The 16,421-nt window shown below is 40.0% G+C and overlaps 2 protein-coding genes across 7 annotated transcripts in view; one reads left to right on the forward strand and one right to left on the reverse strand.

The window, feature by feature from the left end:
* Window positions 1-6: 6 nt before the first annotated feature.
* On the forward strand, window positions 7-12,761 carry C2H2orf49 (chromosome 2 C2orf49 homolog). 2 transcript variants are annotated; one of them, XM_074815147.1, is made up of 4 exons: window positions 7-204; window positions 1,997-2,163; window positions 7,882-8,254; window positions 11,195-12,761. In XM_074815147.1, exons 1-4 carry the CDS (start codon window positions 67-69, stop codon window positions 11,249-11,251), a joined length of 735 nt encoding a protein of 244 aa, XP_074671248.1. In that variant the 5' UTR covers window positions 7-66; the 3' UTR covers window positions 11,252-12,761. The 2 variants fall into 2 exon arrangements, with proteins under 2 accessions (XP_074671248.1, XP_074671249.1); XM_074815148.1 differs by lacking the exon at window positions 7-204 and adding an exon at window positions 231-760.
* Window positions 12,762-14,999: 2,238 nt separating this feature from the next.
* The window catches only part of FHL2 (four and a half LIM domains 2), a 64,596-nt gene continuing 63,174 nt past the window's right edge, over window positions 15,000-16,421 (reverse strand). For all 5 annotated transcript variants that reach the window (XM_074815151.1, XM_074815150.1, XM_074815153.1 and 2 more), the window contains exon 6: window positions 15,000-15,882. In XM_074815151.1, the coding sequence (XP_074671252.1) occupies window positions 15,731-15,882 (152 nt within the window). In that variant the 3' untranslated portion in view covers window positions 15,000-15,730. The remainder of the gene's footprint in view (window positions 15,883-16,421) is intronic.

Consider the following 16,421-nt stretch of genomic DNA (forward strand, 5'->3'; position numbering starts at 1 on the left):
TTCCGCGCGAGCCCCGCTCCCGCGCGGCATTGTGGGAGGCCGGAAAGGGGTCGCCGGGGGAAGAAGATGGCGGCGCAGGGAAGGGGCAGGGTGAGCGGTGGCGGCTGCCGTAAGGAGGAGCGGGGGTCGGGCCGCCCAGAGTCGGAGCTGCTGCTGCACCCGGAGCTGCTCTCGGAGGAGTTCCTGCTGCTCACCCTGGAGCAGGTGCGCCCAGCCGCCGCTGGGGATCGGCCCGGCCCCGCGGCGGCGGCACCTCAAGCGGGGCGGGGGGGTGCAGCGCCTGTCCCGCCCGGCGGCAAGGGAGGCCTCCCGGACCTGCGGCCTTGCTTGTTGTCTCGTTCCCCCTCCGCGTTAGACCTGCCCTGTTTGTTTCTCAGCTTTACTCTGCAGGGAAGCTCCTACCCCCCATCACCTGCACTGGAAGTTTTCTCCCAGACCCCCTGCGGCTTCCAGTCCTTGTACCGCCCTTAACGGGTGTGCAAGAACGTTCAGGAAACAACAAACAAAACCCAAGTCGGTACTCTGTCGGCTAGGTGCTTGCTTAGAGGAGGCTTGTAGTGTGAGAGAGATCCCCGTGTTTGCAGAGGGGCTGCGTTTGAACACTGTAGCTGCTAAAGAGTAAATTATCCAGATCAGCATGGCTGTTAGACATGTGTTTGCATGCAGTAAAAATTATCAGTGGAATCTATCTTTGCTCTGTTAAAGTTGCCACCTCCATACCTAGTGAATTAAGGAAATGCATCCCACATAATCAGTCAAGGTAATGCTTAAGTATGCATAAAAATGAGTTTGAAAGTGAGTTATAAACACTTTGGACCATATGAAGCTTCACTTGATGCGATTTGTAATGCTTGTTACTGCCTTGCCTGAAAATTTTAGGTGTGTGAAACAATAGTAATCGCAGTTTTAGGTTTGTGTATGAGCTCGCTGAATTTTTGTATGCTTTTGTCCATGTAGTTTATGTGAACAAAGATGCCACATGTGGGTTTTAGGCCCACATCAGAAGTCAAGAAGTGTTGCCAAAACTAGTAGTGGCAGGGACTTGACCTGCTTTCCGTGACCTAGTTTGTAGGAAGTTAGTGGGGTTCTTTCTCTTTTAATAAATTCAGCAGGAGGTACCAAGAAATTTTTTTTTCACAACCCTACTCATGATCAGAAAGAAAACTGGTTTTCTGTTGTAACTGACAGTTACTAGAAATCTCCCTTTGCAACTTACTTTTTGAGAACTGGGGAAGGAAGCACGGCTCTGCACCTGTAAGTTTGAACTGCGTTATGTTCTAGTTGCCTGTTTTTTAAAGGTGTGAAGAAGAGCTCTGATACAGTAGTTGGATTCAGGGAAGTGTGTTTAAGAGTCATCAGTCATCAGCAACAGTATGTCTAGCATAACTTTTTCCCTTTTTTTGCTTCTAGTTTTATTGGAAAAAACACAGAGTTTTGGATAGGGGGAGGCTGCAGGGTTGACTTGTGTGGGCAAAGGTGATGAAATGCCCAGTACTGGTTGCAGCTGGATCCAGCTGTCTGACACAACCCATCACACACCAGCATTTCAAACAGAGGAGCTTACGGCAGCTGTGCTCCAATGCACTTAATAAAGAGCGGCACACACCAGGGGCGGGAGACACAAAAGGATGTGTAGGAAGAGGCACCTGAGGATATCTGTGAAGAAATGCGCTTGCAGGTAGTGGAAAAAGAAACCAGTGTGCACTGACCCAAACGTCCCGCATATCCCATTGCCTCACTGAAGGGAGGGACCGAGTGTAATCCACACAGAAAACAAGGGAAGTTGACAGTAGGAAGGCAGGAGGCCAGGCTGTCGTTGGCTCAGGGCAGTTCATGCCCTCTCCACACTGGTCACCCCTGCAGCCACCTCACTTCTGAAACCCTGGCATTTATGCCCAATACGCTACCTTAAAGTGGCTTTTGAAAAAAGAAATTATGCCACTAGGATGCTTGTGCTTTGGTCATAATACTAACTTTTTTTTTCTGTTCCCCACAGAAAAATATACTGGTTGAGAAGGATGTAAAGATGGACAAAGATGGTCTCACTGATCTCTATATTCAACATGCCATTCCCCTGCCTCAGCGTGACTTACCAAAAAGTAGATGGGGGAAAATGATGGAAAAGAAAAGACAGCAAAATGAATTGAACAGTGATAATAAAAGGTAATTTAACTTTTATTGGGCTAGACTTGGAGAATTTAGGACAATGACTTTAGTTTAATCTTAGTTTTCATGATTAATGAAACTTATACAGCTTTTGGACGTTGTTACAGTTTAAGAGAATGCTGAATCAGGTCTCCTGTGTCAGAAGTGTTAGATTCTACTGCTGCAATATTAGGAAAAAGGGGAAGATAGTCTTTTTTTGTCATCCAAATGTTATCAATGGTATCTAGCTTAAAGTGCTTCTTATCATAGAATCATAGAATGGTTTGGGTTGGAAGGACCTTTCAAGGTCCAACCCCCCTGCAATGAGCAGGGACATCTTCAACTAGACCAGGTTGCTCAGGGCCCCGTCCAGCCTGACCTTGAATGTTTCCAGGAATGGGACAACTACCATCTCTCTGGGCATCCTGTTCCAGTGTCTCACCAGCCTCACTGTAAAAAAAATCCTCCTTCTATCTAGTCTGAATCTGCCCTCTTTTAGTTTAAAACCATTACCCCTTGTCCTGTCACAACAGACCCTGCTAAAAAGTTTGTCACCATCTTTCCTGTAGGCCCCCTTTAAGTACTGGAAAGCCACTGTAAGGTCTCCCCAGAGCCTTCTCTTCTTTAGGCTCAGTAACCCCAACTCTCTCAGCCTGTCCTCACAGGGAGGTGCTCCAGCCCTCTGATCATGTTTGTGGCCCTCCTCTGGACCTGCTCGAGCAGGTCCATGTCCTTCTTATGCTGGGGGCCCCAGAACTGGACACAGTACTCCAGGTGGGGTCTCATGAGAGCAGAGTAGAGGGGGAGAATCCCCTCCCTCAGCCTGCTGGCCACACTTCTCTCGATGCAGCCCAGGACATGGTCGGCTTTCTGGGCTGTGAGTGCACATTGCTGGGTCATGTCCACCTTTTCATCCACCAGTATCCCCAAGTCCTTCTGTGCAGGGCTGCTCTCAATCCCTTCATGCCCCAGCCTGTATTGACACCAGGTTATTGGTACATTTCAAGGTACTTTATAAAGAAGAAGAATTAATTATTTTTTGTTTCACCATATAATTGTTAAATAATAATCATATTTACAGTGTTTAAGAGAAGTTCCAAAAGCGTGTTTAATTATGCTTGCTCCCTGGACAGGCTTGGTCCGCTCTAGAGTCAGGGGTGTATGCTGCAGCAGCTTTGTTTGTCCAATTCAAAACGAACAGCTGCTTTCTGAAAGAAACATTCTGCTGTGTTTTCAAAATCCTTCTCTTTGTATTTGATCAGAATGCAAAATCTTCCTCAGAAGTTTATTTTACTGAATCACTTCTCCTCCCAACCTTCCCCCTGCCCAAGATTTTGACTTTGATGTATGGTGTGCATGGGTGGCATTCTGATTTAACTTCAGCAGTAAATCCTAAGGAAGGGTAGATAGAAATTCTCGTTATAGTTTTGCAGTATTACAGCTTTTTGATTTCATGAGTCTGTTTTAGCTTTACTGAGGTTTCTAACTGGAAAGAGCTAAACAAATTCTGTCAAGTGATTTATTCTTTTTTTTTGTTTTGTTAATTTTTAAAATTTTTAGCAGGGGCTAGAACACTGAATTGTCTTATATCAGTTTTGTTTTTTTTCCATGTGCATAAAAGGTTATAGTACCTCTGTTTGTTTACAACTTGCAACTTGAGGCCGAAAGCATGAGATTAGTGTTTGAATAATAAGAAACTGTTGGTGTGATGAAATAGGTGTAGAAGAATTTTTTATCAAAGAAATAAAGATAGCAGACTGGATGTCTTTGAGAGAATGAGGCAATGTTAATTTTTCAATGAGAGAATGGCTTCATCCATAGTTTATATGTAGAATAAGTTTAGAGGCTCTTATTTTGATATACTAAAATTCAGTAATGGTTAAACCTATGTAGTATTTGCTGGGAAAATAATAAGTAAAAGGAGATATGTTTAATCTGCCAGTCTCCTTTTCTTTACCCATTGCTCTGAGCACTTAACAAAAGGCTTAGCCTTTTGCTCTGTTGTTAGACAGTTTTAAGATTTTCCAGCAGTTACTGTTTTTGCTTGTATTACGTCTTTCATACTTGAAAAAATGCTGGCAAAATACTGTCTAGAAAAGTTAGTCTTTTACTGCTAGTATTACTAACCTCAGAGAAATGGAAGAAATAGACTTTCAGCACTTCTCAGTAAGTGAAAGTTGCACAGAGAAAACTTCAGTTTTAGTATATTGATGGAAAGAATGAAGGGAATTCAATCATCTTTTGGATTTTAAGATATTACACTTTTCTTCACAGTTATGTACACCACTTATGCAGAACTTGCACGATGCCATTGTGCAGAGGAGGAAGTAGAACTTGGCATTCTTGTTTTTAAAAACAAACCAAAATTCTTAGGTATTGTGAGGCTCCAAGTTATGTGCAAGTCAGAGATGGGAGCTAAGCGTGCTGTTCAGTTTAGAAGTCAGATAAACCGATTGATTGTATGAACAAGAGTAGTTTTCTGACGAGTTCATCTGTGGAAAGCACAGCTCTACAACAGGCGCTGGAATTAATATGAGCCTTGGAGACTTGATCAGCACAGCTCAGTGTGTGTTTGCCTGCCTCTAGTAGTTACAGATAGGAGATAAAAACACATTGAAATTTTAAAGTCAGTGTTGAATATCGTGTTTAGTTTTACTGCTTGTGATTGATGGCATGTCCTAAAAGACTTGCTGTATATCAGCTGAGCTGCAGTAACCTGTTATACCTCAGTAATGCAATCAAATATCACAGTCAGAGCACAAGTGTCACAGATGATGGTTTATACATCTTATTAGTGAATATTAGAGCTTGCAGACAATCATACCAAATAGAAACAAATGCAGTCTATCCAACTTCAAACATTTCAGAAAGTATTTGTGTCAGGAACAGTTAATTTTGTAGCTCTGTGAGATAATCTTGCCTGCTGGAAGAAGGAGACTAGTATGAATCTCAAAAGGTATATGTAGTTTCTGAAGTGTCATTGAGTTTGAAGACTCACCTACAAACTCTCAGTCTCCAGGAGCACTGTGGCTGTGCATGCTCAGAGCTGTGGCCTTGGTAGAGCTCATCATTTCTCCTTAGTCACCTGAGAGGCCGCTCTGACATCCTCTGAGAGCTGCTAATGCACCTATAGTATTGGGTTCAGTGTAAAACATGGTACTTCTGACCAGTTTCAGACTTTCACAGAAGAGGTGAATTTTTGGCCCATTTTGGTAACAGGCAAATATTTGGGATAATCAGGGGGTGGGAGCTAAAACCTACTATTCTCCCTGGTTTTAGGGTGCTACCTTAAGTACCAGGCTAAGCTAGACAAGAAGAGGAGCATTTTTCATTAAATGGTCCTCATAATCGGGAGTTGCTCAGAGGCCATCCCAACTACATAAGTAATCATGTGAAACAGTTGAAACTCAGATTGCTCATGTAGAGAAGCTTTTGCTTCCTCTAGTAAATCTTGTATTCTTTACCATGTACTACAAAGTAAACAGCAGGATTAGAGCATGCCCTCCATCCAGCACAGCCCAAAGGGTGGCTAGAACATTTCTCTAGGATGTAGGAGATGCTCATTGAAATGTAGGTTTCATGGAGTGTCCTGCAGGAGGGGACACAATCCCAAAATGGTGCTTTTCAACTCTTAGCTAGTGTCAGTGTCCTCTCTCAGAAGAGTGCTGGCTAATGTGAGTCCTACTCTGAAACTTTTCACTGCCTGTGCTTTATATAAAGAAAGTGAATGTCATGCCCAAGGCTCTGTGTTCTGTCAGCCATGTATCTAAAAATTAGATATGACAGTTCTTGACAGTACAGCATCCAGATTTCTTTTGGAACTGTCACAAAGTGTTTCTCTGGGAATGTTATCTATATTGTAGCATGTGGTCATTTGTACAAAGTGCTACAATTCTAAAATTTAGTTTAGGATAGATAACGATCCTCCTAGAATTGCAGTTAGTTCCTGACTTGCCAGTCTTTACCAAGCTGAATTAAAAAAAAAAACCCTCCATAAGAAAAGCAAACTTATTATGTTAAGGAAGGTGACTGCAAAAAGGTATAAAATCTTTTCTTTCACGTAGTTTGTAAACTAGCTTTCCAAAAAAGGCTGCTGGGGAATGTGTTGCTTGTCAGGAGTGTTGAATAAATTCTTGGACAAAGACAAAGTGAGCAAAAAGTATCATGTTTTATTTTTGAAGTCTGTGTCAGCTTTTTAGGATTTTCCAGTGAATTTATACTCCTTAATTTAATGGATGTGTTAAATACTACTGTTGTTTCAGTAGTATTTAGCTGAAACAACATGCCTGGCTGAACACTCCTGGTCTTGGAAGCTAATTTCATTTTGTAGAAGCTCTCCTAGAAACTGCATCTACTGTAGATATAAGCCAAAGAGTTGTGTCTGATCTCTTGAGAAACAAGTCCCAAATGAATTGAAGGTTTCTCTCTGTCGGTTCTGGGAAGCTGATGAATAGAAAAAGAGGAGGATTATGTGACATAGGTTGTCGTGAACAGATAGTGATGTAGAAACAAATCTGAATAAGAGCTGAACTTTCTCTTGCTCTGTGAGCTCTTAAATTTTGACTCCTTTAATTTTTTTTAAGAAACCCCCAGTCTTGACGTAAATTGTGCGAGTGATGTGTAATTTCCTAATATGTGAGGTTCAGCAGCAGCTACTAATCTGATGATGTTCCAAGTTGAATGAATCGAGTCTCTGCTTGAGGCTTATTTTGAAGTCTGTTGATACCTAACATTATAGTTCTAGCCTAACAATATTGTCAAATTTATTAATTATAAATTAATTAATATATTTCATTGTTGAAAACGCTATAGTTCAACTTTTATTCCTCTGTTTAATGTTAGATGATTAAACAGTAAGTGTATACCAAAAACTGAAGTTTCTAAACAAGAATCTTAAATAACTTAAGGTGTTTGGGTTTTCTGTTTGCTAAATCTGCGCTTTCTAAACACTTTGTCATTCTCGAGCAATGCTTTTTTAAAACTCTAAATTCATGTAGAGTGAGCTATGACAACTTTGTGCTTTATTTTTGGACAGTCAGGATGTTTTATGATACTACTGTTTTGATATTAGTTTGATAGTATTCCTTTTTCATGAATCATTTGTTACTAAATTGGCCAGCTCTGACTACACATAGGCTTAAAGGCACAAACTATTAAAAAAAAGTCATTAAATCAGCTTAGGGTTCCTGCTCAAAGACAGCTTATTTCAAAAACAGGTATGGTTTTTTTTGCATAATGTTTTTATTCTTTGTCTAATAGTCTTTTAGACTATTCTAACATTATGATTTTGAATAAGAGTAGAAACAGGGAGGTTTAGAAGGGTTGGAATATTAGATGCTGTTCTTGTAGGTAAGGTGGCACACGCTTCCTCAAATATTCACCTTTTGAGGTTCTTAACAACTATTATCTCTTCAGTTACTCTGGGGTAGCTACAGTGGTATAAGCGTACGGTCTTTGGTCGTACAACTGTCATTGTCTGCCTAGAAAGTTCCTCACACAACCCTCTTTGCTGAGAAACACTGTTCCTCACACAATCCACTGCCCCCTCCCCCCTTTATAGTTTGGAAGCAATTTCTGTGCTAAGTTTGGAGCAGCTAAGGGTTTAAGGTTAGTATTCTGGGATATATTTTTACTTGAAGCAAGGTTAAATTCAGTTTCACTACTCATGTCTTGGATATGCTATTTTTGGATCATCTAGCTTATGTTTCTGAGAATTTTACAATTTTGTACTTTCAGTGTTACAACGGTGGAAGGTTTAAGGAAACGGCCATTAATTGTATTTGATGGCAATTCAACAAGTACAAGCATAAAGGTGAAGAAGACCGAGAACGGAGCTGCTGATCGCCTAAAACCTCCTCCAGCTGGAAGCACCACCAACACTGTTAGAAGATTATCGGTTCCTCCAAATGCCTCAACATACATTTCAGCCTCCAGTTTATCAGAGGACACTAAGTTGGGAGTGAGGAGTAATGAGGCTAAGCAGAACAATATTTCAAAGACTAACAGCAGTGTGTTGGCTAGTCTGAAGGTGTACCCTTTGTCTCCAGTAGCGGGAACTACCGTTGTGAAGTTAAAGAGAGCTGTTCCAAAAGAAGAATCTGATTTGCCGGTATGTACGTTCAGTATCTTGTTTTGCAGCTTTTTTTTTTTTTAATAGAAACTTTCAGGAGGTAGACCCTTTAAGAGTTTTCAGGATTATTTTTTTCTGGAGTAGTAGCAGAGTCTTTATTTAGAAACAGGCGAAAGAGTAGCTGGTTTGGGAAAGATTAGAAGGAAAAAAACTGAGTACTTTGTACTTGTCCATGTGAAACTTCTGTGTGAGAGAGAGGCATCTTTGTAGAAAACATGCATGTAATTTTAAAATGAGCAAGTAGGTAATACTTAAGGTGGTGCTGGTAGCAGTCAAATAAAACAAACAAAAGAATCCTACCGATCGGTCTGAAAGAACAGGTGTTACAGAACAACATGAACAACCTTAAAGGGAGGACAAGTGGTCTGTTTTTTGTAGTAGGGAAGAAAAAAAAAGAATGATAACATTTGTAACGATCACACTTGAATGGTTGAGTAGGACAAGCTTTCATTTGTCAAAGTGAAGGAAGAAATGTTACAGGAACTGAAGTGAGATGCTGAGAGCTGTAGAATATATCCTTAGAGGAAGAACGCCATCTGTTTGAAATCTCACATAGGAATTGGCAAGCTAGAGGAAGGAACTGGATGTGAAAATCTGGACAGCTGCCTGGATTGTGGGTCTGAGTGAGAAGCCATGAAAACAAACCATAATAGTTGAAGTGAGAGGCCAAAGGTCGAGTGCTCATTTTGAGCCATGGTGATCTTAATCAGGAACCTGGGCTTCTATAAGATGGTGAGAAAGACATGCTGAGATCTTGAACAGAAGGGTGCTGTTCTCAAGTAGAAGGCTGATGACTGAGCTGCTAAGGTAAATAAGTTACCTTCCATCTGCAAGTTAGATTCAGCTGCAAACAAATTTTCTGTAGAGAAGAGAACTACATTACAGATCAGGGCAGAATGAGACTGATGAGCTGAAGTGCTGAGAGAATTGCTAAGGCAGGATATATGAATTCAGCAGGGCATATCTTTGAAAGTGTAGGAAATAGTGCTGATTGTAGCTGCCAGTTGGGGAGAAAGGTAGAACAGTGGTTATTTTTGCAAAGGTTTGATTAGTCTTCAAGGGCTTGTCAGTGATCAAGGAGCAATGGGCCATCTCCTCTTTAAAACATGCCATGAGGTAGGGGTAAGTCTTACATTTCTGTCATATTTCTTCATGATACAAATGAAGGAATTTTCACATTTCCACTGGAATACGGGAATATCTGGAATAAGTCTGGGCTTCAAAGGAATAGAAATACCTGTTCTCAGTTGAACTGCAGGGGTAACTTTAGATATGCAGTGTGCAATTACATTGATTAAAATTTTCCCAGGACACCAGACCTAACTTCTGCTTTTTCAATATTGCCTCATGAAATGCTTTCTATTAATCTCTTTTTTAAAAATCCTTTTGTGCAAGAATACAGGTAATATCCTTGCTGTGTGGATTGGTAGGTTCCACCAGACATCTGTTAAACACGAGCACCTAAGCACATGGCTGTTCTGAAAGACAGCTTTAGCAACTTTTACAGGAATCACGGCTGAGGGCCTGAATCAAATTTATGCTGGCGAGGTGTGTTTCCTACTGCCTGTATTACCAACTTATTTCAGTATTTAGAACTCTTCAAAGTATTGGTCAGATGTGAACCTGCAGAGCTTTTGAAACTTCTGTGGTATACACCTCAGAGCTTCTTTAATTTAAATGTTTTGTAGACACAGTGATAAACACTTTTAAGTGACACTGTATAACTGACACTCAGAAGTTATGACCTCTGACACTTGACTTTCTACCTTAGCCACAGTTTATGTTGTTCAAGTTAAGACTGGTAAATTCAGTCATGCCTTGGTTAATGTTGGTCAGACACGTTTGAAGTTAGGCAAGTGTGTTGTATGGATGTTACTTTACTGTCTGAAATTAAAGATTGTGGTATTGAATAATAAGTGGTGCAGCCAGGAAGAACCAGTATACTTGGCAGATGGCTGTAGAGTATAAAGCCTGATATATTTTTAGTATAATGACAGTAATGACAATTGCCTTTTCAAGCAAGTGACTCTTCTTTGACTTTCAAGAAAAACTGAAGTTCTTATGCTGAATAACACAGAACTATCCCTCTGATCTTTGGATCTAATTCCCTTAAACCTTCCAGCAGTTGCAATCCACAGGATTGCTGTAAATAAACTAACACCGAAACTCTTAAGGAGAGATCTATAGATTGTGCTCCCCAAACCAGTGTGTTGCAAAATGTTCTAGAAAACTCATATACCTGTCTTTACTCTGCTTGTGTGAACTATTAAAGCTCTAATTTCTCAGATTTTTTTTCTTATTTTAGATGGTGAAAGGTAATTATTTCAACACTTGAATCTGCCATTGTTTTACTTTGGGATTGCTTGATTTTTTCTGGTTTCTTGGGGTGGGACTTGAAAAATGAGTTCATCTGAGACATTGGCAATTGTTTTGCTTTTTTATACAGGTCATTACAAAGGAAGACCAACTTTTCCTTCTCTTTTTCTAATGTTTTTACTATTTGACAAAAGAAAATTGTTTTCCTAGTTGTATGTTTTTTTTTTCTTATACAATCCAGTTTCAACATGTATTTTAAGAAGGCTGTCTGAAATAACTTTAGAAGTATGGTTTGAAAATCCAATATGTACCCGTTTATGAGCTGCCTAATTGGAGATATTTTTGCATAACTAATTGTAGGATTAAGAAAAACCAAAAGACATGTATGATTTGCAGGTAGTTAAATTCAGTGGCTTTGTTTTTCTCTTTAGAGAAGTTCTGTGATATTTAACTTTCTCCACAAGATGGCAATAGAAAGCTGTTGTAGTAGCATATAGCTGAATACAGCAATAGTCAGTACTGGATTTGAATATGGCAGGTTAATTACTAACTTCTACTTGCACAGCATATCTAGGAATACTTATATATTTTCTTGTATTCCAGAATGACCTAAAGCCTACGGAAGCAAAGAAGAAAATCCAGCATGTTACATGGCCATGAAATAGCTAATGGTGCTTGAAACATAAATGTTACTTCCGTATTTTCAAACAGATAAGTCATATTTAAACAGTTTAAGTACAATTCTTTTTAAACCTTACAGGGATTCAGATTGCTGTGAAGTTTTAACAAGTTTAAAAGTTCCCTGTTGTAAAGCTGGAGTCATTATCATCAGTCACCTTAAGAGTGTCTACTCATGTACACCAGATAGTTCATTACTTCTTTAAAAGGTGGTAATATTACAATATACTAAACACCTCACTCTTAGTTTTCAAGATTATTATAGTTCATCTCCTGCATGTCACTATGATTCACACATATAAATATATTTTTTTTTGTTTCAGTAAGAATCAGTTGTGTTCCACTTCTGGTTAAATAGTTAAAATAGCTATTGCGATTCAGAGTGATCCCAAGAGACTTCTTGGCTTTAAAAAGATAATTAATCTAGATGAGAAAACTGACCATTCTGCTGATAAGATAGTCTGAGACAAAATCTTTTCCTTTTTGTTGCACAGGAGTGTAGAATTTACAGTGCAAGTTAGGTGGTGATAAGAGATGAACTATTTTAACAGCATTACTTCAAATTGAAGTTTCTCTTACTGACGTATGAAATAAGAAATGCACAGATGGAAGTATGCCATTAGACTGTTTGATATGAATCTTTGAGAGGAAGTAGTGAATGGATTAGTGCCATGTTCTCTTAGATACATAGGCATATTTTATACATGCATAAGTGTAAAAATGTGCTGATGTAGCAAATTTACTTGTTTTCCTGGTTACAGTTATGTTTATAGAATATGGGGAAAACCTGTGGAATGCAGGCCAGTGCTTTCTGAGGTAACAGTTGGAGAGGGACAGGGACAGGAAGACAAAGAAGTACCTTGAGAGCATTAGCGTATGTAGTTGCACTCTAAAAAAAAAAAAAAAAGAAACCAACTTGTTTTCCCTTCCATTGATAATTTAAGATGGGTATTGTTTTTCTGTGAAACTTGATGTTTCATCGGGAATATTGGTAGTGCCTTATAAGGCAGAAATCCACTTAAGTTGATGGAAACATTTTTATGAAATCTCAGTGGCTCAGGGTGAAGCCGATTTAGATCCATTTTAGATATGGATGGTAAACAATAATTATGCTCTCAGACTTAATAAACAAAAAAAGAATCAACTTCTGAATCCTCTTAGTTAACTCACTAAAAGAAGCTGTCAGTAGTGATCTGAAAGCTTGTTTACATTTTTAACATTGGTTAATACTGAAACCAAAAACTGTAGCTTAATTCATTACTGACAGAAATTCTCCATTCACTGTTATGACATAAAAGGCACTTCTCAAATGCTGTAAAATGGTAAGAATGTGTGTTTTGAAATAGTGTGCTGTTTCCCTTTTACTAAACACTTGTGCAGTTTTTGTACTTGAGTACAGCAAACTTTAATGTAATGTACATTTTGTATGTAAAGAGTTGTCTTTTAAGTAGCCTTATCCTATTTAAATAAAGTTAATTAAAAGCAAACAAAATAGTGCTGACTTGTTTTTGTGATGCAGTTAAACTTGTTCACTTTATACGGTTATATTTCAGTGGACTCCAAGTGATTGCCCAGGTGGCCAAGAAGGCCAATGGCATCCTGGCTTGTATCAGAAATAGCGTGGCCAGCAGGGACAGGGAAGTGATCTTACCCCTGTACTCGGCACTGGTGAGGCCGCACCTCGATTCCTGTGTTCAGTTTTGGGCCCCTCACTACAAAAAGGACATTGAATTACTCGAGCGTGTCCAGAGAAGGGCAACGAAGCTGGTGAAGGGTCTGGAGCACATGTCGTACGAGGAGCGACTGAGGGAACTGGGGTTGTTTAGTCTGGAGAAGAGGAGGCTGAGGGGAGACCTCATCGCCCTCTACAACTGTCTGAAAGGAGGTTGCAGAGAGCTGGGGATGAGTCTCTTTAACCAAGTAATAAGTGATAGGACAAGAGGTAATGGCCTCAAGTTGTGCCAGGGAAGGTTTAGTCTAGATATTAGGAAGCATTTCTTTACAGAACGGGTTGTTAGGCGTTGGAATGGGCTGCCCAGGGAGGTGGTGGAGTCCCCATCCCTGGAAGTGTTCAAGAGGTGGGTTGACATAACGCTGAGGGATATGGTGTAGTTGGGATCTGTCAGTGCTAGGTTAACGGTTGGACTAGATGATCTTCAGGGTCTTTTCCAACCTAGATGATTCTGTGATTCTGTGATTAGAACTTAAGAAAAAGCTTACAGGGTAAAAAGCTCAATAGCTACTTTAGAGTTTTAGTAGCGGTTAGTGTCATGTGAAGTGCTGGTCCTTGCACTAGTGTAACAGTCTGGTAAGAGTTGTTTTGTGGGTGGCTTCTTGGCAGTGGTTTAGAGTCGAGGCTATATTTTGTTGTAGTTTCAGTTGCTAGGAGCACGTGTGCATTGGTATGTGTTAAGGAGTGATATGCAGAACTGTACTGGAATAATAGCACGATGCTGCTACTGCATGGTAACAGTCTTGTTTTCAAGCCGGGATGCTTTCCAGACTTGTCATGTTTCACCTGCTTTTCCCCAAAGCTGGGACCATTTTGCCACCTGTTGTAGCGTGTGGGGGGCAAGGTGCAAGCCATCCTGCTCTTACTACCTTCCACTACCCGCTTATCTAATGGTAATCCTTCTCTCACCAAAGTACTCGAGCAGAGCTGCAGTGTGCTGGGGGATTGCCAGACCCCAGAGGAGAGAGTAAGTGAGGTGCTTGCCTTTCTTTGGGATGTGTGGATATAAGAGGGATTTTTATGGCTATTCTTTACTACAGCCTTCATCATAGAATGAAGTCACCAAAGGCTAGAATTTAGTCATTCAGTGACATGAGATTGGCACGGTGTGCACTTCAAAAATGTCAGCCAGCCATGTTCTTCAAATGGTGTACAGTAAACCAAATCTGATCTGATGCATCTGTTTGGCTTGTTGAATTAATGAGAGGAATGACCTGTGAGCACTTTACACTTGGTATAAAAAGAAACAAATTCAAGAGTGGTGGCAGGAACTAGGAGCAAACTTTCCCTATCCAGTTACACACAAAATAAGTATATTCCTAATTCTTCTTTCTGCATCGGAAGATTCCTGTTGAAAGTGTGACATATTACTGTTCTCCTTTTGCTGGGTACAACTGAATTCCACCTGGAAGGTATACCAGGATCATACATTGCATAACATAGCCATATTTCTTGAAGTTTGCTTTGGTAAGAGAGTTACCTTCCTCTGGATTGTTTCCTCTTGATTTTATTATCCTGCCAGCATGCCGTTGCTGACAGTTGCCTTTGCAGCAAACATGTAGCAGAAATTGTTCTAGAGCTAAGGGTATTACGTATTGCAATATGGAACAAAATTAAAGCGTGTCCTAGTATGGAAGTTAAACTTCTGACTTTTGCAAAGATAAATGTCTTCTGAGTTGTCTTGACCTCCTTGCTTGCTGAGAAGAACAATATTTTGGTTTTGAGTTTAGAGCCTATGAATGCATTTTTGTCAGCTGCAGTCAATTGGGTATTTTCACACAGTCCAGTTTTAGTGATAATTTTCCCACTGATTTCAGTTAGTAGGAGACTATGTTGCATCAGCAGGGCCTATTGGAGGATTGTCTAAACTCCACAGTTTCATAGTGATTGGTTGCAAAAAGGGTTGTGTTTGTATGGCTCTTACATTGTTTCTTCAGACTGTAAAAGCATTTTATTTGTAAATATCTGATATTAAATACAATTAAACCACAATCACAATTTTATTTTAAATTATTTTATTTTGAAAAATACAATGTGCAGTGTAATGTCAACTAACTGTAATACTGACACTGTCAATCAGAACTTGTACTTCACACAATGATCAGCTAGTCATGCAATAAAATATGTACCTGTTATGAAGCACTCCCACCTCAACTGTTTTATCATTATCTCTTTATGGCACGGCACAAAGCCTTGTACATTGAAACACCCTCTACGTTCGCAGTCTTTCTACACACCTGACAGCACACACTAGTCACATAGCTCAAGAGCACGGAGGCGAGACCACAGCCTTACTGAAATCGAATGGTGTTTGCCATTGATTTCAGCAGGCTGAGGGTTTCACCCTGAATATCCATCTATGAACGTATTGTGCGTGGCCATTGTAATCCTTGAACTATATCACTTGCTTGTAACTGGAATATTTAGTGGAAGGGAAAAAAAACCACAACAAAAAGAATATGTTCTGTCAATAACACCCAAGTGGTTTTACATCTCAGGTTCTGCATTAGTTGTGGTTAGCTGTAGAAATCTTAAACACCAACACTGCTACTAGAGATTTGGAAGATTTTTTCCCCTCCAGATTTGGAGAGTTTGAAGAAAAAGGTTAAGTAATGTTAATAGTACAGCGAAACACAGAGTGGCAAAGCTAGTTTCGAACATCTGTGTATTTCGGACTATATATTGCAAGCACGGCTTTCCTCCCCTCTCCCCACCTGTTATTTTGAGCTTTAAATATCCTTCCCACATTCAGGGCAAAGGATGTCATCCCTTTCCGTGAGGAAGCCGCGACCCACTAATGAGAGGGAGCACTTCTTACAGTTAAAGCAATCATTATGCCACTGCCGTTCTTCAAAGGAGATGTACTTGGTTCCTCCGAGTCCTGTTTGAAAACCAAAAGCATTCTGTTACAAGAAAAGAACAGCACATCAGCCATCAGGTGATGCTATTGCAGACTCCCCCCATGGATTGCTATGGAGATCCAAGATCCAATAGTGAAAAAATGCCGTTGTGACAAATCTATTTGTTGCTGTGCTAATTTTGCCACCCTTACTCTGTAGCAAGTAATATTTTCATCCTCAAATAGTTCTGTTGCTTTCAGCTAAGTTGATGAACTAGGCTGTTATCACTGGTGATAATGGCAGAAATTAACTTTCAAGGTATGGCACTATGATATACAGCAGAAGAAAAGGAAAGCAACTGCCCCTGAACAGAAGTCTGATAGTTTTTTACAGAATGTTTTACGGTGTCTGAGTAAGTTAATTTTGTTTCGTAAAAATGCATTTTAGATCATTAAAAAGTTTGACAGGTTGCGTCATGACTTTGAATCATAGCTTTGACGGAAGTGTGCCTCAAGAAAAGAAGCAGGTTAGCAAACTGCAAAAAGCATTCAAGAGTTTGAGGCTATGGAGATTATCATAA

The sequence above is a fragment of the Strix aluco genome, chromosome 2 (assembly GCF_031877795.1).
Source record: "Strix aluco isolate bStrAlu1 chromosome 2, bStrAlu1.hap1, whole genome shotgun sequence".
Taxonomy (NCBI): Eukaryota; Metazoa; Chordata; class Aves; order Strigiformes; family Strigidae; genus Strix; species Strix aluco.